Source organism: Salvelinus alpinus, chromosome 33, assembly GCF_045679555.1.
Source record: "Salvelinus alpinus chromosome 33, SLU_Salpinus.1, whole genome shotgun sequence".
NCBI classification, from domain to species: Eukaryota; Metazoa; Chordata; class Actinopteri; order Salmoniformes; family Salmonidae; genus Salvelinus; species Salvelinus alpinus.
Genome location: NC_092118.1, coordinates 4039624 through 4063641, shown reverse-complemented (window position 1 = coordinate 4063641; position 24018 = coordinate 4039624). Strand labels below are relative to the sequence as shown.

General features: G+C 40.8%; 1 protein-coding gene across 3 annotated transcripts in view; it reads left to right on the top strand.

Moving 5' to 3' along the window:
* Positions 1–24018, top strand: part of LOC139562777 (axoneme-associated protein mst101(2)) — a 124702-nt gene that overhangs the window by 32266 nt on the left and 68418 nt on the right. For all 3 annotated transcript variants that reach the window (XM_071380803.1, XM_071380802.1, XM_071380801.1), the window contains exons 13-20: positions 7899–8000; positions 8239–8319; positions 10404–10487; positions 15909–15989; positions 16113–16160; positions 18464–18511; positions 18600–18647; positions 22600–22647. In XM_071380803.1, coding sequence (XP_071236904.1) covers positions 7899–8000; positions 8239–8319; positions 10404–10487; positions 15909–15989; positions 16113–16160; positions 18464–18511; positions 18600–18647; positions 22600–22647 — 540 coding nt within the window. The remainder of the gene's footprint in view (positions 1–7898; positions 8001–8238; positions 8320–10403; positions 10488–15908; positions 15990–16112; positions 16161–18463; positions 18512–18599; positions 18648–22599; positions 22648–24018) is intronic.

The window sequence follows — 24018 nt, the reverse complement described above, 5'->3', positions numbered from 1 at the left end:
TCCACCTGTAGTGGAACCAAGACAAGGCCATTTTCCCATGCGTCTTTTGATATCTTTGTTATTTTTAATCGGGTCGAAAAAGTTGAGTACTGGCTCTGAGTTAAGTGTTGTTTTGAGCTGTTTCTACTCCTGCTCATGTTTTGTAGTCCATGCAAACTCATTTGTTTTGTGTAACAACTCTTAGGCCGGCTATTTTGAATGACAAGTTTGGTAAGAATTTGCAGATTAAGGTGATCATCCCCATGATGCCCTTTCATGTCATTGGGTTGGGGTATGTCCAGTATGGCATGAACTTTGGTCTCATCTGGCTCTACTTCTTCAACATACAACCTGTATTCAAGGACTATGATTTCCTTGATGCCAAACTAACACTGTTCCGTTTCAATCAATTTCGCTGTATGCTCCGTAACACTTTTGTCAGCCTTTTGTTGTGCTCTTGTAGTGTGAACTCCCACATGATGACATCTACGTAGACCCTGACGCCTTTATTATTCTATGATAGAATAATGGCGCCGATAGATTGGGCAGCCGTGCTTCTAGCCCCTAGGCAAATTTGCAGTATTTTGTTTTTTTATGTGTTATTTCTTACATTATTAGCCCAGAACATTTTTTGTGTTATTACCTACAACCGGGAATAACTTTTGGATATCAGAGCAGCGGTAACTCACCAGCATTACCAGCATTACAACCAGGAATACGACTTTCCCGACTCGGATCCTTTGTTCGTACCCCCCAGGGCAATTGAACTGATTCTAGAGGCTGACCCAAAACAACACCGGCAGAGAAGAGGTATTCGGAGTGGACTTCTAGTCCGATTAAGTAGGCGCACACACCACCCACCGCTGCCGAGTATATTACTCGCTAATGTTCAGTCTCTGTATAATAAAGTTGACGAGTTCAGGGTGAGGAGTTCCTTCCAAAGAGACATCAGGGATTGTAACATATTCTTTTTCACGGAAACATGGCTCTCACTGGATATACAGTCTGAGTCCTTACAGCCAGTTGGGTTCTCAGTTCATCGGGCAAACAGGAATACATATCTCTCCGGGAAGAAGAAGAATTGGGGTGTACAGTGTTTCCTCAACTATAAGTTTTGAGATTATGCCGTCGGATTTAGCGGTAATTTGTGGTTTAGTACGTTACCCTGCGTCACTGCTTCATTGCTCCAGACCACCGCAAGGGGAAGTTAGATCATTTATTATGCATTTGGAAGCTGTAAAAAAATATATATATATTCCATGATATTATTAAGATATATATGTTGACTGAATATAAGCAGCAAGTGATGTTTGCTAAATAATCAAGTTGATGGCGCAGTCATATAGCCTCGGCACTTACAGTTGAAGTCGGAAGTTTACATACACTTAGGTTGGAGTCATTAAAACTTGTTTTTCAACCACACCACACATTTCTTGTTAACAAACTATAGTTTTGGCAAGTCAGTTAGGACATCTACTTTGTGCACGACACAAGTCATTTTTCCAACAATTGATTGGAATTATTATTTCACTAATAATTCACTGTATCACAATTCCAGTGGGTCAGAAGTTTACAACATTAAGTTGACTGTGCATTTAAACAGCTTTGAACATTACAAAAAATTATGTCATGGCTTTTGAAGCTTCTGATAGGCTAATTGACATCATTTGAGTCAATTGGAGGTGTACCTGGGGATGTATTTCAAGGCCTGCCTTCAAAACCAGTGCCTCTTTGCTTGACATCATAGGAAAATCAAAAGAAATCAGCCAAGACCTCAGGAAAAAAATTGTAGACCACCACAAGTCTGGTTCATCCTTGGGAGCAATTTCCAAATGCCTGAAGGTACCACATTCATCTGCACAAACAATAGTACGCAAGTATAAACACCATGGGACCACGCAGCTGTCATACCGCTGAGGAAGGAGATGCGTTCTGTCTCCTAGAGATGAACGTACTTCGGTGTGAAAAATGCAAATCAATCCCAGAACAAAAACAAAGGACATTGTGAAGATGCTGGAGGAAACGGGTACAAAAGTATCTATATCCACAGTATAACGAGTATTGTATCAACATAACCTGAAAAGCCACTCAGCAAGGAAGAAGCCACTGCTCCAAAACCACCATAACACACCATAAAAAACGTTGGCTAAACTGGAACACAAGCGCAAGCCCATGGCAAATTAATGGAATCAAACATTCGCAGAGCCTGTTTTGACTAGAGTGATGCTTAGAATTCCATAAAAAATGTATCCCTTTTTATTTTACCACTACAATCTGTTCATCGGACGAAACTGGAAAAAAAAAACTTGTGTAGGATGTAAACAGCCGCTCCTTGATGGTGTCAACTGTGCTTATGTCTGCCTGTTTTTTCGCGATTACTTCAAAAAAACGGCCTTACCAGCTCTGCTAGGGCGAGTAATATGGTCAGAGTGGTCTCATTTGTGTCTGGAAGTAGCTAGCCAACGTTAGCTTGGGTGCTTGACTGCCGTTGTAAGGCCAGAACGTTCAAATCAACCCGACTCATCGTCCAGTGTGCTCTCCGAGAGCAAAACGGTCTGAATTTACACACTGACAATTCTTCTCTGAATGGAAACACCATAATATGAATCAAATTAATTTAGCCAAATTTCTTAAAATCAATCCCATATACTATGTTATTACAAAAAAGGTTTTAAATTCTATGTATTGCCATTACGGAATACTATCAAATGCTTCTCAAAGATGCCCTCTGGTGGTCATACTAGCAATAACTTCCAGTAATAGAAGAAATGGCTGATCATTAAATGACTTGCCACAGAATGCTGCAGCAGCACCTGGGTGTGCCGCAGTATGACGCAACTTTCAAAGGAGGAGTTACTGTAGGTGAACGATAAGACACTGGGAATCTCGGCACTATTTCATCAGAGTTGGCGTCTGCTGCTGCACTGGAACAGTTGATGGGGTAGACTCTCTTTACCAGCCCCGGATCCTCACATGCTTTGTCAAATAAAATAAAATGTTATTTGTCACAAGCGCTGAATACAACGGGTGTAGACCCTAACCGTTAAATGCTTGCTTATGAGCCCTTGCCAATGATGCAGAGTAAAAAAATAATACCAGTACCAGTCCCAGATCAATGTGCAGGTGTATGGGGTATTGTGAGGTAGATATGTACATGAAGGAAGGTTAAAGTGACTAGGCCTCAGGATAGAAAATAATAACAATAAAAGAAAGAACTGAGTAACACCAGCATATGATTAGTATAAAAGTGTGTGTGTTGTGTCAGTATGTTTGTGTGTGTGAATGTGTGTTTGTGTCATAGATAGTCCGGGTAACCATTAATTAACAATTATCAGGCTATTTAGCAGTCTTACGGCTTGGGAGCCTGTTGGTCCGAGAGGTGATGCTCCAGTACAATTTGCTGGACAATAGCAGAGTGAACAGTCTATGTCTTGTGGCTGGAGTTCTTCAGGCCTTCCTCTGACACTGCCTAATTTAGAGGTCCTGGATGGCAGGGAGTTCGGCCCCAGTGATGTAATGTTAGTCTCTTAGCAGAGAATCGTGTCCATCAGGAACAACAAAGATGACACGGTGTACTCTCCCTTTAACAACCCCCTGGAGTCAGCATATTCCTTTTGTGTCAATGGTCTATCCATTATATGCCTTCATTGGCACTGTCTTTTTGTGTATCTGTAGCATTTCTGTCATTGCTTTGATTAAGTTTGCTTTAGCCCCAGTATCTAGTTTAAATTCATGTCCCACTAACCTGTAGTGGTACTATCCATTTGTCCTCCAATACTGCATTTACCTTTGTCTGTTGAGTATTTTCTTTATTAGTATTTTTGTATTTACTTCGCCACCATGGCCTTTTTTTGCCTTTACCTCCCTTATCTCACATAATTTGCTCACATTGTATATAGACTTATTTTCTACTGTGTTTTGTTTTACTCCATGTAACTCTGTGTTGTTGTTGTATGTGTCGAACTGCTTTGCTTTATCTTGTCCAGGTCGCAATTGTAAATGAGAACTTGTTCTCAACTTGCCTACCTGGTTAAATAAAGGTGAAATAAAATAAAAATAAAATGAGACAAATAAATGACAAGGATTTCAGTGAGAGGACTAGCTGGTGTCTCCAAGTGGCCACAAAACTCTCAAAAGTGTGCACAGTTCCTAAGTAATTTCAATGCACTTTTATGACTCAAAGAAGAGGCTTCAACTATAAGGTGCTTTTATTTAGCTCTCCTAGCATTGAGGAACTAGAGCAAGCACACTTGTAGTTGTTTTGTTTGGAACACAACCCTGAATCCACACCGTCACACAATTACTGTTGTTGTTTACGCAATCCAGAAACGGTCCATTGTAAATTGCAATCTGGGACAGGTAGCATCATTTGAAAGCTTGTTCTATTGCCAACAGTTACAAAACACGATATTACAGTGTTAGGTTTTCACATTGCAATTGAGGGAAATGGATTATAATTTTGGTGCGCATAGTCACGTCTGCATTCAGTTGTCTATGTTTGTCATAGACTCATTCTGTTCAGAACAACCCAGGGTATGACGCCATGTCATCTTGTAACTGTACATAAAACGTAGTGATCGTAAACATTGACAGTGTACATGACGTGAGTTTTATGATATGGAAATGTAAAGTGCACATTTGGTGTTTGGCTTGCTTTTATGAAATCAAAGCAGTATATATTATAATCCTCAACGTCTCATATTTCAAAATACATAGAGTCCTCTTAATTTACAGCATTTCCCTCACTCAGACAACAAAATAGTTGTCCAATTAGCGGGAGGGATAGGGGCATCTTCTTATCACACGAGATCCTCAAGTTTAGAACAGCTGTCAGTTAAAACCCATACAGCGCTCTGAAATGCAGAGCCAGAGCTCTGACGTCATATACAGTATAGCATGTTACTATACAGCCACTGCGTTCCGATTTTGCCATTTATCAGTGCCCAAATGTGACATTTTCAACCCATGTACGGGTACGAGTGTAAAGGGCTACAGTGCAGTCAAAAACGTGATTTTCCTGTGTTTTATATACATTTCCACACTATGAAGTTGGAATAATACTGTGAAATTGTGAAAATTATGATCATGCCCTTTTAGTGTAAGAGCTGTTTTTAAAGACTGCCTGAAATGTCAGCCTGTTTTGGCAGTAAATTGGTTAATAGGCCATAAGTTTTCCCCTCGCTACTCAGACCATATCCTAGCACAATTCTTGCTTAAATTGCTTTTTGTTAAGAAGTAATTTTATTTTTGGCAATTTTAATTGAAAACAATCACAGTAATTGTTACCAAGAAATGATTCATTGTTGAAATAGAAACGGTTGCATTAGACCTTTACCTGAGGGCTGCGCATTCTGTCATTGTCACATTATCTCCTTCCTGTTTGCCCTTTGCAAAGCATTGCTTGGCAAAGTGATTTTTTCCTTAACATTTTGTGCATTGTTTACCAAAGGCCGAGCATTGCCTTGGCTGATTCTAAAGACCAAAGCGTTTGCAGCTAAATGTGCCTTCCTCCTGCTGTTTCGTCATTGTTGTCCACTCTTTCTTTCCTTTTGATACAGCTCTGACGGCCACTTTTCTCATTGACTGCTGCTGCATTCAAAAGTCTTTGCGCGCTACTGAGCTAGATCACTTGCATGGCATATTTTTACAGCATCCTCTTAATTAATTTCAGTTTACCTTAGTAGCCTTTCGCTGACTTTATTGTCATCAATACCAAATTACACTCTGGTCACAAATCATTGGATATTTACGATCAGGTTTGCGCTTTTCAGCTTCAGATCTGTGAAAAGACATCAAAAGTCTTTGATTGTTGCTGTAACAGTGAACAAAACATCACTCTCCTCCAGTTGAGTCGTCTGCATTAGCAAATGCAAATGTGTTGAAGACTTTGACGACTTGTGGCCCTGCTATTGTCAGTAGAAACACTGTTTTCATTGCATCCGTTCTTTTTCTCTCGTCCTGATGGCTGCCATGTACTGCTGGAAATGCTGTTAGAAAGTTATCCAATTGCAGTCGACATTTTCCGTGAGTTGTAGCAATGTCGTATCGATGAGTAGTATCAATGTCGAGTTTTACAAAGTTAAACAGAGACCGGTACCCCTTGAATTATTCCACATTTTCTTGTGTTACAGCCTGAATAAAAAATGGATGAAATATATGTTTTTTTTTGTCACCCATCTACATACAATAAACCATAATGACAAAGTGAAAACATGTTTTCAGAAAATGTTACAAATGTATTGAAAATGAAATGCAGAAATATCTCATGAAGATACTGTAAATATTCACAACCCTGAGTCTGTTGGCAGCGATTACAGCTGTTTTTCTGGGCAATTCTCTAAGAGTTTAGCACACCTGGATTGTACAACATTTTCCCATTGTTCTTTTCAGAAGGCAAATTTATGTCAAACTGTAACTCGGTCACTCAGGAACATTCAATGTCTTCTTGGTAAGCAACTTGTGTTTTAGGTTATTGTCTTGCTGAAAGGTGAATTAATCACCTAGTGTTTGGTGGAAAGCAAACTGAACCCGGTTTTCCTCTAGGAATTTGCCTGTGCTTAGCTCCATTCCATTTCATTTTTGTCCTATAAAACTCCCCAGTCCTTAACAATTACAAGAATACACATAACATGATACAGCCACCACTATGCTTGAAAATATGGAGTGGTAATCAGTAATGTTTTGAATTGGGTTTACCCCAAACATAACACTTTGTATTCAGGACAAAAAGTTCATTTCTTTACAACATTTTTTTTGCAATATTACTTTAGTGCTTGGTTGCAAACAGGATGCATGTTTTAGAATATTTTCTTTTCACTTTGTAAATTACTCCACAATTAGTATTCTGGTGTAATTACAATGTTGTTGATCCATCCTTAGTTTTCTCCTATCACAGCCATTAAACTCTGTAACTTTTTTAAAGGCATCATTGGCCTGAGGGACCTTACAGATAATTGTATGTGTGGGATAAAAAAGTAATGTTCAACACTATTATTGCACACAGAGCGAGTCCATGCAACTTATTATGTGACTTGTACATTTTTACTACTGAACTGATTTAGGCTTGCCATAACAACGGGGTTGAATAGTTAGTGACTGCAGATATTTCAGCTTTTCATTTTTTATGAATTTGTAAAAAATTCCACTTTTAAATGATGGGGTATTGTGTGTAGGCCAGTGAAGAGAAATCTAAATGTACTCAATTTTAAATGTATGTCTGTAACACAACAAAATGTGAAAAAAGTCGAGGGGTGTGAATACTTTCTGAAGGCACTGTAATGCTAATCAGGTTTCAATAAGAAAGCATACTCTTAATGAACAGCTAGCTTGTGCTATTCATTTTTTATTTATTAAAGTTTAGTGTTTACATGACCTTTCAACTTTTGTAAAGCACTGCTGTTGTTCAATACCAATTATACTGCTCACACTTAGTGGTAGAATAACAAATTGCAAGATAATTGCATATCATTACAACTTTCTGTTTATATTTCATTGTCGTGCAATTATGAAGAACTTTCTAGTGACTATGCAAAAGCATACAAAAACATTGTCCCCCCTTTCCCCAATATGTCATAACTTTTTTTAATTTAACCTTTATTTAACTAGGCAAGTCAGTTAACAACAAATTCGTATTTACAATGACTGCCTACACCAGCCAAATTCAGACAACGCTGGGCCAATTGTGCACCACCCTATGGGACTCCCAATCACAGCCGTTTGTGATACAGCCTGGGTTCAAACCAGGGTGTCTGTAGTGACACCTCTAGCACTGAGATGCAGTGCCTTAGACCGCTGCGCCACTCAGGAGCCCATGCCATTTACATAGAATCTGTATGATCTAGTGTCAAAAGGTTAACTTGAGAAGTTTCAGGGATCCAATGACAATGTTACTCAAAAATGTATGTTATCACTACATTTAGAAGAAGAGCCCAAAAAGAAGACTGCCAGAGAGGAGGAAGAGGTGAAAAAGGAGACTAAACATTTGAAGAAGAAAGTTATCCATGACTTTTTCAACAAGAACGGTATAGCCTGCTTTGTTTATTTGTGTGGAATGTCAAATCTGTGGGGTTTGTAGGCTAAGTGATAACTTATACAGTCAAAAGTAAAATGTCAAGCATGTGAGTTATGTATATTTGGGTAACTTTGGATTTAAAATATCACATATTTTATGTTAGTCTACAATACATGACACAAATATTGTCATTTCTAGATAGAAACTGGAAAGTTTATTAACATGACTCAATCACGCTTTAATTAAAGTTGTGGTGGAACCCAAAAAGAAGCTGGACAAAAAGGTGAAGGAGACAAAGAAGGATGTTGAGTCAACTCTTTGGAAATCTGGTATGCCACTGTTATTTTTTGTTACATATCTTTGTAACCCCATTGAGCATGTCATTTAAAGCAGGAATGCGCAGGGCGTGAGCGACGCTGTGCTGCCTCGACTTCTTGTGTCGTGTTTTTACATCAAACGGAAACAAGGGCATTGAGCCCTGAGCTGCCTTCGACTGGCCTTCTGTGCAAGGTTTTTTATTTTTTACATTTAATTTAACCTTTATTTAACTAGGCAAGTCAGTTAGGAACAAATTCTTATTTACAATGACGGCCAAACCCGGACGACTCTGGGCCAATTGTGCACTGCCCTATTGAACTCCCAATCATGGTCGGATGTGATACAGCCAAACCAGGGACTGTAGTGTCACCTCTTGCACTGAGATGCAGTGCCTTAGACCGCTGCGCCACTCGGGAGCAAAAAAAAACATTTGCGTTAAATCCTGCCTACTCGAATGACCCTGCTGCCATGGCCCCAAACTTGCAAGCTAGCTAACTTTACAGCCACCAGAAACAAACGCAGAGCAGACAAAGCCAACAAGTTAGCTAACGTGGTTGCAGATAAACTGCCCTTGTAGCAGGGACAAAAGAAACAAGCATCATTCACAGTTCTGAATCAACTAGATCCCCAAAAATAGTGCATCTGATTTCCTTATATGAACTCTAACTCGGTAAAATCTTTGAAATTGTTGCATGTTGCATTTATATTTTTGGTCAGTGTAGTTGAAATAAAGGCATTGGGCATCTTTGGAAATTCTGTAGTATAGTTACATGATGCTATTGTTACATTCCTTTGAGTACAAAACATTCAGAATACAGAAGATGTAGCTGTATTAGCTGGCTTGAACTTTGAACACACTAAGGCTGTCAGGCTAAAAACACAACCAAACACTTACCTACCAGTCTATTAGAACGGTAGCCATTTCGGCGTCACTCTGTCACGGTCGTTAAAAGGAGAGGAGCAAGGTGTAGCGTGGTGAGCGTACATTTTCTTTTATTGAATAAAAATGACACCAAACAAAACAATAAACACTACAAAAAAAAAAAGTGAAGTTCAAAGGCAAAGTGCCCTAAACAAAGTCAACTTCCCACAAAGACAGGTGGGAAAAAAGGATACCTAAGTATGGTTCCCAATCAGAGACAACGATAGACCTGATTGAGAACCATACCCGGCCAAAACATATAAAAACAAAACATAGAATGCCCACCCCAAATCACAACCTGACCAAACCTAAAAGAAACATAAAAAGGATCTCTAAGGTCAGGGCGTGACACACTCTTCCACCTTTCAAAATGTATTTCAACGTAAACATTTGCAGTCTTTTCCGGCTTATTTTTCTCTTTTGGGGTAGAGAACCGAGAATGATGCTTGTTTATTTTTGTCCAGTTTATTTGTAAACAAGTTAACTAGTTTGTCTGCTTTCTCTGCTCTATGTTTGTTTCTGGCAGCTAACTAGCTTGCAAGTGACTTTCAATTCCGCTCCGGGACCATGGCAGCAGGGACATTTGAGTATGCTGGATTTAACGCAAAGACACACCTTGCCCAGAAGGCCAGCCCAAGGTGGCTCATGGCTCAAACCCTCTTTCTTTCGTTCAAAGTGAAAACACTACACAAGAAGTGGGGCGACATAGGGTAGCCCATGACCTATGGATTCTTGCTTTAAATTACAGTACTTTAAAAAGTGACATTTCCTGAATGCTTCTCTGTGGTACCATGTTACACCTAACACAAAGTTCAGTGGCAGTTAAATGTTTTGTCTTCAGGAACCCTTCATGGCTTTGCATGAATGTTAGTCGTAATTGACATGATAAACTGAACCCATTATCTGATACAGAATAATACACAACGTAACGGTGGACTGCCAAGAAATGTAAAATGTTTTTTGAATGAAATGGCCTTTAAGAACATTAAACACAAAATGTAAGTTCCAGTTCTTAAATTTCCTGAGTGCTTTGCTGTGGAGTACAGTATGATGTTGCACCAAGCTGGATGTATTCTAACAACCCATGCAATGGCTTAGCATAGAAGCAAGTAATTACTGACATGTGAAACTGAATTAATCCATTATCTAATATTGCATTGCTTTTATTTTCAGACGATGAATCCAAGAACCCTGTCAAGGTGGTGAAGACAAAAGAGTCCACCATGAAAAAAGAACATATTGATGTTAATAAAGAAGGTAAGGGCTATTACGGGACAGGTAAAACTAGTCTGTTATTCGAAAAACCAAAAAATAAGGTCCCTAACATTAGGAGATGTTACCCCTCAAATTCATAGACATTCATATTCATAGGACTGACAGTCCATGTTATACACCGTTTTAACCTTTTTGAAGATGTAGATTGTTTAAATTCGTGTTGGTGGTAAACAATAAATACAGTATCCACATATTCTTATTCCATCCATTTACTTAGATTTGTGTACATTAGGTAGTTGTTGTGGAATTGTTAGATTTCTTGTTGATATTGCTGTACTGTCAGAACTAGAAGCACAAGCATTTTGCTGCATTCGCAATAACATCTCCTAACCATGTGTATGTGACCAATACAATTTGATTTGATTTGATGTGATGTGGGTAAATATCAGAAATTGAAAGGACTGTAGTTTTAAGATGCTAGTGGTTCAGCAAATGAAAAGTATTATTTATACCGGTAAAACTTAATTTGATCTATAAGAGATAACACAAGTAGCCTTGTACAAGCCAAGGCTTGTGTGAGCCGAAACGTCTGATGGGAGCAGGACAAAACAATGTAACCATTCTCAAATTCATAGACAGAGCAAAGGATGCAAAGACTGACCATCCATGATATCAAAATGATCGTTTTAACCATGTTTTGAGGCTATATAGTGTTTGTTTACATTTACTTTGTTTACAAACGTTGGAGTAAAACAAGCTTATATTTGGGGTCTGATGGGGTACAACAGTTGAACTAAGCTCATAAGGAATTTACGAGTTATCCTCTTAAACTCTGACACCCTTTGGTAGCATTTGATATAATATTGTAAACTACCCTCCTACAAACACAATATTCCGTTTTTTTACATTTTGGGAGTGGTCCCCCCAATTTTCTCCATGTTGGGGAATAAGAGATTTGAAAGTGTAGGTTTGAAATAAAATGTAGCCAAATACCGTTCCAATGGTGGCGCTCTAAACATACACAAAATCCCATAGGAACACAGCCATATTAAAAGCGCAGGGCTTGTGCAACGTCCCATGCCTTCATTTTTTTGTCTTACAGGAAGGATATACAGTGCCTGAATACTGATATACAGTATTCAGACCCCTTGACTTTTTCACATTTTGTTACGCTACAGTCTTGTTCTAAAATGGATTAAATCGTTTTTTCCCCTAATCAATCTACACAGAATACCCCATAATGACAAAGGAAAAACAGGTTTCTAGAAATGCTTGCTAATTTATTAAAACTTCATTTATAAAACAACCTGAAATATCACATTTACATAAGACTTCTTGGATATGACGCTACAAGTTTGGCACATCTGTTTCTCCAATTCTTCTCTGCAGAATCTCTCAAGCCCTGTCAGGTTGGATGGGGAGTGTCGCTGCAGAGCTTTTTTCAGGTCTCTCCAGAGATGTTCGATCAGGTTCAAGTCCTGGATCTGGTTGGGCCAATCAAGGACATTCAGAGACTTGTCCCGAAGGTGAACCTTCGCCCCAGTCTGAGGTCATGGATCTCTGTACTTTGCTATGTTCATCTTTGCCTCGATCCTGACTAGTCTCCCAGTTGATTTCCGCTGAAAAACATCCCCACAGCATGATGCTGCCACCACCATGCTTCACCATAGGGATGGTGCAGGTTTCCTCCAGACGTGACGCTTGGCATTCAGTCCAAAGAGTCCAATCTTGGTTTCATCAGAACAGAGAATCTTGTTTATCATGGTCTCAGAGTGCTTTATGTGCCTTTTGGAAAACTCCAAGCGGGCTGTCATGTGCCTTTATCTGAGGAGTGGCTTCCATCTGGCCACTCTACCATAAAGGCCTGTTTGGTGGAGTGCTACAGAGATATCTGTCCTTATGGAAGGTTCTCCCATCTCTACAGAGGAGCTCTAGAGCTCTGTCAGAGTGACCATCGGGTTCTTGGTCACCTCCCTGACCAAGGCCCTTCTCCCTCGATTGCTCAGTTTGGCCGTGTGGCCAGCTCTTGGAAGAGTCTTGAGGGATCCAAACTTCTTCAATTTAAGAATGATGGAGGCCATAGTGTTCTTGTGGACCTTCAATGCTGCAGAAATATTTTGGTACCCTTCCCATGATCTGTGCCTTGACACAATCCTGTCTCAGAGCTCTACGAACAATTCCTTCGACATATTGCCTTTTTTTTGCTCTGACATACACTGCTGACATGCACTGCTATTTCACAGTGAACAAATTGACAACAGACTCGCTTATGGGGAAGGACATTCAACAAGCACAGCACTTACACAAATGACTGATGATTGGCTAAGAGAAATTGATGATAAAAAGGTTGTGGGGGCTTTTTTGTTAGACTTCAGTGTGACTTTTGACAATTTTCGCCTAAAAGTACATTTCTTGGTAAATAAGACACAGACAGGTGAGGAAACTTCAAACTAATTTTCCCATTCACTTTTCCTATTGTAAGTGAATGACGGCGCATGTGGATGTTGTCGAACGTCGAAACTGAAACCTGAACTAAAGACCTCGGTTTAAAAGCTGACAATGTTTTTATATACTTTTATTTTATTTTGAATCCTGCGGCTCTGTTGGGCTAAATTGCTGTGAGTGCTGCTATCTGTCCAGGGATCCTGCCAGATTCCGTATAGGGGAAGAGACGCGAAAGACCAGCTAGCCTAGCTGGCTCTGAGGGCTCAAATGGAGGCCGCTATTGAACGTTTCCAACGTTTGTTCCAGGAAAATGTGAAACACGTTGACTTTCAATGTAGCAACTGCTTGCTTGCGGAGGACTACAGGAGCAAAGTAGCTACTCTTAGCAAGCAAGTAGCACACCTACATAAGCTAATGGGGAACCCACGCCCACCTACTTTTTCTTTTTCTTCCACCCCAGTAGCTGGATGCCGCTCTGGTCTGGTGGAAGTTTCATTGCCATGTCGGCTCTCCACAGCCGACTGGCCGGTGCTAGGCAGGGTTCCATCCCCGAAGGGATCTCCTCCTTCCCTGGAGAACGGAGCTGTTCTCGGCCCAACCAACCAGCCATGGAGGTACGTCACTCGCCGAGGAAGTTGAAGAAGGTGTCCTCTGGCAACGGGGGTCTTCATGGAGATGTTGAGCCCGGAACTGACACAGACCAGAAACAGCTTTGCCGCCCTGGATCCAGAGGTTCCGGCGCCTTCATCCGTGGTGGCTTCCCAATCAAGATCGGATCCGGAGGTATGTGCTTCTTCGTCCTCGGCTCTGTCTCCCTCTCTGGTGGCTTCTACCTCGGGTTCCTGACCGTGAGGCTGCCTGAGAGACCGGTCCATTCAACATCACCAGCTGTCATCATAGGCAGTTCTATGGTGAGAAACATCTCGGTCCCCAAGGCAAAAACCCTGTGCTACACAGGAGCACGAGTACAGGACATAACAAGGCTGCTTCTGTCTGTTCTACCACCGATGCCGGGAGCCGACGCTGTCGTAGTCCATGTTGGGTCAAACGATATCAGGAGGGCTAGTTCGGGAATATATGAAAATGGAAGAACTGATTTTAGCATTAAAAGACTCCAAAAAACGGCCAATAATTTCAGGTCCAGTACCATCGTTGGGCCGCAGGTGTGAAAGATTCAGCAGACTGCTGGCATTACACATCTGGCTAAAAGACTACTGCAGCTCTGCTGGAGTCACTTTTATTGATAACTTTGACACCTTCTGGAAACAGAAGATACTCTACAGGAATGACGGAGTCCATCCAAATCATCTTGGCTCCTGTACTCTGTCCACTCAAGGCTCAAGGCTGCGTTGAAACAATGACTGGTAAATGATCCAAGACCAGCCCAGTTAATCCCTACCATTGTGACAATGAGCCGTCATAATGCTGCATCAAATGTACATGATCTTAGGGGCATTGGCAAACACAATGTAAGTAATTTAAATTATGTTCCCTAAATTGCAACAAATACATCTGTTTGTCCTAACAAAAGCCTATCAAATATAATCCAGTTAGAATCAGCAATTCCCCAGGGTATCTGTTTAGGCCCCTTGCTTTTACATTTCTTTACTAAAGACATATCACTGACTTCGAGTAAAGCCAGAGTTTCTATGTATGCGGAGAACTCAATGCTATACATGTCAGCTACTACAGTGACTGAAATGACTGCAACACTCAAGAAAGAGCTGCAGTTATTTTCAGAGTGGGTGGCAAGGAATAAGTTAGCCCTAACATCTCACAGTAAGAACTGGCAAATCTGGTGCAATCCACAAGGAGGAGAAGCACTGCAGTACTTAATGCAGCTGGTGGGCACACCAGATACTGACTGTTACTTTTGATTTTGACCCCCCCCCCTTTGTTCAGGGACACATTATTCAATTACTGCTAGTCACATGTCTGTGGAACTTGTTCAGTTGATGTCTCAGTTGTTGAATCTTGTTATGTTCATACTGTCACGATCGTCTATAGGAGAGAGAGATGACCAAGGCGCAGCGTGTGCAAAATACATCTTCTTTTATTAGAAGATAGGAAAAACACGAAAACGAAATACCTAGACACATTCACTCAACCATAGACATACCTAGACACATTCACTCAACACAAACCCATACACTACACCCAACACCCCCTTTACCATATAACCACCCAAACTAGACAAAACACAAACATTCCCCATGTCACACCCTGACCTAACTAAACTAATCAAGAAAATATATCTAACAAAGGCCAGGGTGTGACACATACAAATATTTACAGATGTTAAGTTTGCTGAAAATAAATGCAGTTGACAGTGAGAGGATGTTTCTTTTTTTGCTGAGTAAGTACAAATACAAATACAAAGCACAGGGCCCAAAAAATCAGCTCAAAATTTAACAGATTATTTTCTTTAAAAATTATATCATTCATCATTGCACCTTTAACTGTATGTCTTTCTAGATGAGGGTGTCTGCTAAATGACAAAAATTTAAATGTATACATTTTATTTAGATTTATTAGCGTTAAGCCACAATCTTTAATTCAGTTTTCAGTCAAACGACAGCCCTGTCACTTGCTAAAAAGTTGAGGAATTTGGCTGGAGAAATGTATTCAAATATTTTGAAGCCATATATTGATAGTTTAAAAAAATATTGTTTACAGCCAATTGAGTTAAACATTTTCTGCATGAATTAATTGGTAGGTATAATGAACTGAAATTACCATTGAACATAAATGAATATTGTAGATTGTAGATTGCTCAAACGTTCAAAGCTTATGTGACACCGTAAGCAGCTGGTTAGAGCAAGCATAGAGCATAGAAATTACTACTAATGAATTGGGCATCTTGCTGTATTCATGTGTTATTCTTTAGGACTGATACTAGGTGGAATATACTTGCCCTGTAACACCAACACATGGTATATCGCATTTTGACAGTTATAAATATGTTAAATAGCCTTTAAATGAATGTTACTGTTATGTCGTTTTTGTCACATTTTGCAGGCAAAAAGAAACCTGTCAAAGAGGGGAAGGAAGAAAAGACAGCTAAACTACCAGACAAAAAAGTAAAGGTAAAAAAAACAGGTAAAATATTATTCTGACTCATTCTTGACTTGGAAATTTTCAACATAGAAATCTGCATTGGATGAAGTCTGATACATGAATATTGTGTAACACTACTCTACTGTTCTTGTGTATTTCTAATAGAACTTGAGGTTCTAAAGGAGGAGGCTAAGCTGGTGACTGTTAAGAAAGGTAACCAATTTGTTCATCTTTAACTTATATTCACTGCTCCATATACATTGCTCTTTTCCATGACATAGACTAAACAGGTCAATTCTATGATCCCTTATTGATGTCACTTGTTAAGCCCACTTCAATCAGTGTAGATGAAGGGGAGGAGTCAGTTTAAATAAGGATCTTTAAACCTTGAGATAATTAAGACGTGGATTGTGTATGTGTGCAATTCAGAGTATCACGTTTGAAGGTAAGACCCAGGTGCAGACAGTGTCGGAGTAACAAATGTTTATGAAATCGAACACGGGCAGGCAAAGGTACAAGGTGGCAGACAGGCTCAGGGTTAGGTCAGGCAGAGGTCGGTAATCCAGAGTAGTGGGCAAAGTTACAGGACGGCAGACAGGCTTATGGTCACAGCAGGCAGAAAGGTCAAAACCGGGAAAACTAGAAAACAGTCACTATAGACAAGACAGGAGCAAGAGGGAAACCATTGGTAGGTTTGATGATCAAAATGAACTGGCACCAGACAAACAGAGAACACAGGTATATATACACAGGGGATAATGGGGAAGCTGTGCGACACCTGGAGGGGGGTGGAGACAATCACAAAGACAGGTGAAACAGATCAGGGTGTGATACAGAGTGTAAATGGCCAAGACAAAAGTGCCTTTGGCATACTCAGTGTATATGTTCTGCATATGTATGCTACTGTATTCTTGACCGAAGTTTTAAAAAGTCAGGAACACAAAAGATGGTATTTTCCACAGGTACATGTTTTATGTCGCTAAACAATATTTGGTGTGCCGGAGTCTGGCGCAGCAGTAACGCTCACAACTCTGGACCACACATTCCCCGATGAAAATGCCTCTGCTTGGCCAACTGTCTGTGCCCTTCTTACCTATTCCTCCTCCTCCTCCATTGTCTATTCCCATCTCACATCCTACTATCCTATCAAATTGCATTGTTTGCACTGTAACCTGTTAGTTCATATGCCTTGACAACGTGATACATAAACATTTATAAAAATTAAACAACGGGATATATAGGCCTAAGGCTGAATAAATTCAACCACACCTTTGTTTCATCACAAAACCAGACGGCAACATCTGTCCAGTGAAGTCCACAAAACATGTTGTATGTAACAAACAGTTACATGACCTACAGCATGGTCAAGTTAATGTAAAACAACAAGTCCAAATCCCTATCTCCATCTATGGCTAATATAGGAAAGGGATGATTTTAGCTAGCTAGCTACCCACAGGAGTAAAACATAACAATGTGATGTGATTGGTGTGAAGCCAAATCCAAACTGGCTTCCCTTGACACTTTTTTTTGTGTGCCAGGACCATTCACAGCTGAGCTCACTCAGTTTAGCTCAATGCTGATTGGCTATTATTTTACACTTTTTTTTATCAAGGGAGGCCAAATGCTCGTTGGCTTCCTGTGCATTCAATGCTACGGGCAACAATAGTGTCATAATCTTTTTGACCAGACCGCATCAGATAGATGGGCTACACATACTGAGACAGAGTGGGCGCTGTTTCGTTCGCTCTGATACTTTCTCCAGTGAGGTACATTCAGCCTCTTGCGAATTGAAGGACATTTAAGAAACACAGAGAGACTAAATCAAAACAAAAATTATTGATACATTTTTTAGGGAAGCCTGGCATCCAGGTTGCTACAGAGAAGGTCAAACCAGCTCCTGTAAAGCAAGGTCAATTATTAGTTCTTTGACGTCTGCAATCAAAACAATTATGATATTATCACATATGGTCTAGTTGCATTAAAGGTTAAAGATATATCCAGCAATGTGTTACAATAAGTAGCAGGGAGACTTCTGACACAAGACGAGTATTTACATTTTAGCAGACAGCATTCAGGAGCAATTAGGGTTAAGTGCCTTGCTTAAGGGCACATCATCAGATTTTGCACCTAGTTGGCCCTATGCTCTTAAACGCTACCACAAAGCAAGATGTCAGTCTCATAACTATTTGTTTGTCACACAGCAATCACATTGCACAAGAGTGGAGAGAAAGGTGACTCCCCTTACAGAGGGTCAAACTGTCAACAAACTATAAACTGCATCTCTGTTGATGGAACAGCCTGATAGAGTCAGGTTAGGGATTATGGCGACAGGGGTTAAGGTTAGGGCGAGGTTTAGGTTTATTAACTACACTTTAACACTTTTGTCTACAGTAAGTAGGCCTATTTTTGTACCACAGAGTGTACTGTATTTATTTCTCAAACAATGTTTTATTTTACTCAGATTGAATTGCAGTCTGAACTTTTGCAGTAAATTGTCTTGTTCTTATTTGATTTAGAGCCAAAGGAAGCTAAGGAGCAAGCCAAACCAGAAGCTACCAAAAAAGGTACAGATATGATTGTTTTTGTTGCATCAAATGTATAATAGCGCAGTCCCTGAGATTAATGTTGTGTCTCATCCAATGATTGTTTTAGAAGCTGAAGTTCCTAAAGAACAGACCAAAGCAGCTACATCAAAGAAAGGTGCAAAGTATTCTTTGTTTACCACAGAACCCTTTTTCACACTGAGCTAAGCCAACCTACAGTATACTGGGCTGGCCAAGATACACATCAACCATAGTTGCTGGAACTGTGCTGGAAAGGACAATGTGAAAAGAAAATATCTGAACGAATACAGTATGTTTTGGCTTGGCCCTATAGTCTGAATCAGGTAAGACTGTAATGTATGATACAATAGCGGCAGAGCGTTGGTACAATAGCTAGCAGAGCGTTGGGCCAGTAACCAAAAGGTTGCTGGTTCGAGACATCGAGCTGAAGAGGTGAAAAATCTGTGCAATGCACTTAACCCTAATCGCTCCTGTAAGTTGCTCTGGATAAGAGGGTGTGCTAAATGACAAAAATGTATAATTTTTTTATTTTTTTATTCTGATTTAGATACTGGAGCAAAAGAACAGGCCAAACTACCTCCAGCAAAGAAAGGTGTCAAATTAATTTAGAATTGTTATTTTTCCTTTTATTCCAATAATAAGTAGGCCTATGTCTCTGTTTATGCTATTTATTAAAAGTTAAATCAATATCTTATTGTAAAGACTTGTATTTGAACTTAGAAGCTGCATTTTCTAAGGAAAAGGCCAAACCAACTCTTGAAAAAAAAAGTGACCTTTACTTTAACAGAGGAGACAGAGACATAGGTCTCTTTTTCAAATATTCCCTGTATAATACAATATGAATACACACATATATATATATATATATATATATTATACACATACACAGCGTATTCGGAAAGTATTTGGGCCCCTTAACTTTTTCCACATTTTGTTACATTACAGCCTTATTCATCAATCTACACACAATACCCCATAATAGAAAAGCAAAACCAGGTTTTTATAAAAATTTTCTCATTTATATACACTGCTCAAAAAAATAAAGGGAACACTAAAATAACACATCCTAGATCTGAATGAATGAACTATTCTTGTTAAATACTTTTTTCTTTACATAGTTGAATGTGCTGACGACAAAATCACACACAAATTATCAATGGAAATCAAATTTATCAACCCATGGAGGTCTGGATTTGGAGTCACACTCAAAATTAAAGTGGAAAACCACACTACAGGCTGATCCAACTTTGATGTAATGTCCTTAAAACAAGTCAAAATGAGGCTCAGTAGTGTGTGTGGCCTCCACGTGCCTGTATGACCTCCCTACAACGCCTGGGCATGCTCCTGATGAGGTGGCGGATGGACTCCTGAGGGATCTCCTCCCAGACCTGAACTAAAGCATCCGCCAAATCCTGGACAGTCTGTGGTGCAACGTGACGTTGGTGGATGGAGCGAGACATGATGTCCCAGATGTGCTCAATTGGATTCAGGTCTGGGGAACGGGCGGGCCAGTCCATAGCATCAATGCCTTCCTCTTGCAGGAACTGCTGACACACTCCAGCCACATGAGGTCTAGCATTGTCTTGCATTAGGAGGAACCCAGGGCCAACCGCACCAGCATATGGTCTCACAAGGGGTCTGAGGATCTCATCTCGGTACCTAATGGCAGTCAGGCTACCTCTGGCGAGCCCATGGAGGGCTGTGCGGCCCCCCAAAGAAATGCCACCCCACACCATGACTGACCCACCGCCAAACCGGTCATGCTGGAGGATGTTGCAGGCAGCAGAACGTTCTCCACGGCGCCTCCAGACTGTCACGTCTGTCACATGTGCTCAGTGTGAACCTGCTTTCATCTGTGAAGAGCACAGGGCGCTAGTGGCGAATTTGCCAATCTTGGTGTTCTCTGGCAAATGCCAAACGTCCTGCACGGTGTTGGGCTGTAAGCACAACCCCCACCTGTGGACGTTGGGCCCTCATACCACCCTCATGGAGTCTGTTTCTGACCGTTTGAGCAGACACATGCACATTTGTGGCCTGCTGGAGGTCATTTTGCAGGGCTCTGGCAGTGCTCCTCCTGCTCCTTCTTGCACAAAGGCGGAGGTAGCGGTCCTGCTGCTGGGTTGTTGCCCTCCTACGGCCTCCTCCACGTCTCCTGATGTACTGGCCTGTCTCCTGGTAGCGCCTCCATGCTCTGGACACTACGCTGACAGACACAGCAAACCTTCTTGCCACAGCTCGCATTGATGTGCCATCCTGGATGAGCTGCACTACCTGAGCCACTTGTGTGGGTTGTAGACTCTGTCTCATGCTACCACTAGAGTGAAAGCACCGCCAGCATTCAAAAGTGACCAAAACATCAGCCAGGAAGCATAGGAACTGAGAAGTGGTCTGTGGTCACCACCTGCAGAACCACTCCTTTATTGGGGGTGTCTTGCTAATTGTCTATAATTTCCACCTGTTGTCTATTCCATTTGCACAACAGCATGTGAAATGTATTGTCAATCAGTGTTGCTTAGGTGGACAGTTTGATTTCACAGAAGTGTGATTGACTTGGAGTTACATTGTGTTGTTTAAGTGTTCCCTTTTTTTGAGCAGTGTATATATTTTTATAGAAATATCACATTTATGTAAGTATTCAGACCCTTTACTTAGTACTTTGTTAAAGCGCCTTTGGCAGTGATTACAGCCTCGAGTCTTCTTGGGCATGACGCTACAAGCTTGGCACACCTGTATTTGGGGAGTTTCTCCCATTCTTCTCTGCAGATCCTCTCAAGCTCTGTCAGGTTGGATGCGGAGCATTGCGCACAGCTATTTTCACGTCTCTCCAGAGATGTTCAATCGGGTACAATTCTGGGCTCTGGCTGGGCCACTCAAGGACATTCAGAGACTTGTCCCAAAGCCACTCCTGCCTTTGTCTTGGCTGTGTGCTCAGGGCCATTGTCCTGTTGGAAGTTGAACCTTCACCCCAGTCTGAGCTTCTAAGTGCTCTGGAGGAAGATTTCATCAAGGATCTCTCTGTACATTGCTCCGTTCATCTTTGCCTCAATCCAGACTAGTCTCCCAGTCCCTGACGCTGAAAACATCCCTACAGCATGATGCTGCCACCACCATGCTTCACCTTAGGGATAGCGACATGATTCCTCCAGATGTGACACTTGGCATTCAGGCCAAAGAGTTCAATTTAGCTGCCTTTTGGCAAACTCCAAGCAGGCTGTCATGTTCCTTTTACTGAGGAGTGGCTTACGTCTGGCCCCTATACCATAAATGCCTGCTAGGTGGAGTGCTGCAGAGGTTCTCCCATCTCCACAGAGGAACTCCAGAGCTCTGTCAGAGTGATCATCAGGTTATTGGTCACCTCCCTGACCAAGGCCCTTCTCCCCCGATTGCTCAGTTTGGCTGGGTGGCCAGCTCCAGGAAGAGTCTTGGTGGTTACAAACTTCTTCCATTTAAGAATAATGGACGCCTCTGTGTTCTTGGGGACCTTCAATGCTGCAGAACTGTCTTGGTACCCTTCCCCAGATTTGTGCCTCGACACAATCCTCTCTCGAACCTCTACAGACAATTCCTTCAACCTCATGTTTTGGTTTTTGCTCTGACATGCACTGTCAACTGTGGGACCTTATATAGACAGGGGTGTACCTTTCCAAATCATGTCCAATCAACTGAATTTACCACAGGTGGACTCCAATCAAGGTGTACAGTAGAAACAGCTCAAGGATTATCAATGGATGCAGCTCAGCTCAATTTCGAAAGGGTCTGCATGCTGTAAATAACGTATTTCTATTTTTTATTTAAAATAAAAAACCTATTTTCACTTTGTCATTATGGGGTATTATGTGTAGATTGCAGAGGATTTTTACAAATGTAATCCATTTTAGAATAAGGCTTTAACGTAACAAAACGTGGAAAAAGTCAAATGGTCTGAATACCTTCTGAAGGCACTGTATATGCACATATTAAAATACTAATAAAGGAAACAATGTATTTAGACTTTTTTCACAAAAATTACAGAGAGTACATAATCATAGAGACAAATGTTGGTCTTGCTATATTCATAGAGAAACACCTTTATGTTGTATTTGATTCAGATGTCGCAGTTATTAAAGAAAAGGTGACATCAGCCCATACAAAGAAAGGTAAGAATGTTTTCAAATCTGTGGTTACTATGTAATTTGATAATATAAGGGCTCAAGCAAGACCCAGATGCAGACACGGGAGGCAGATTGTTCGACTCTCCGTTATTTATTATAATTCAAGGGGCAGGCAAGAGAATGGTCGTGGACAGGCAAAATATCATAACAAGGTCAGAGTCCAGGAGGTACAGAGTGGCAGCCAGCCTCAAGTTCAGGGCAGGCAGTATGGTCAGGCAGGCGGGTTCAGAGTCAAGGCAGGCAAGGGTCAAAACCCGGAGGACTAGCAAAAAACTGTATAAAAAGCAAGAGCACGGCGTAACACGCTGGTTGACTTGTCCATACAAGTGAAACTAGCACAGACATACAGAAAACACAGGTATATATACACAGGGTATAATGGGGAAGATGGGTGACACTTGGAGATGGTAGAGACAAGCACAAGGACAGGTGAAACAGATCAGGGTGTGACAGATAGAGCTTGATAGAGGCTGAACGTGCCAAATAAGTAGATCCTGCAAAGCATCATTCAAGTGTTTTTATAATTATTGTTCCCTTGAATTATCACGTGCTTGTATTATAAAGTGAGTTTCATAAAAAAATTGGCCCATTCGTGATGCATTTAGATGCTGTTTCTAAAGACCAGCCTTTTATGGTATTTATTTGTATTTATTTTTTATTTATTCACTGTATGTTTTGTGTTTGTTTCAGTGTTTATAATGTGTTTTAAAACTCTCTTGGTAAAAACTCTATTGTAAACAGTGTGGTCTACACCTTATCATGAGATACTCTACCTCAGGCGAGCAAAACCTTGAGACTTCCTTAATATTAGATGTCATGCACCAGCTGTTATTTACAAATAGACACAGACCGCCACCCCTTGTCTTACCAAAGGCATCTGTTCTATCTTGCCGATGGACCGAAAACCCAGCCAGCTGTATGTTATCCATGTCGTCTTTCAGCCACGACTCAGTGAAACATAAGATATTACAGTTTTTAATGTCCGTTGGTAGGATAGTCTTGATTAGAGCTCATCCTTTAATTGCATGTTGGCTAATAGGACTGATGGTAGAGGGGGATTACTCACTCACCGTCAGATCCTTACATTGCACCCCGACGTATGTCCCCGATATCTCCGTCTCTTCTTCATGCGAATGACAGGGATTTGGGCCTTGTCGAGTGTCTGAAGTACATCCTTTGTGTCCGAATCATGAAAGAAAATATCTTTAAAATAATCTTAATGGCTGACCTGATATCCAGAAGCTATTTTCAGTCATAAGAGACAGTGGCAGAAACCTTATGTACAAAATAAGCTACAAATAACTTGAAAAAACAAACAGAATAGAACAATTGGTTAGGAGCCCGTAAAACGGCAGC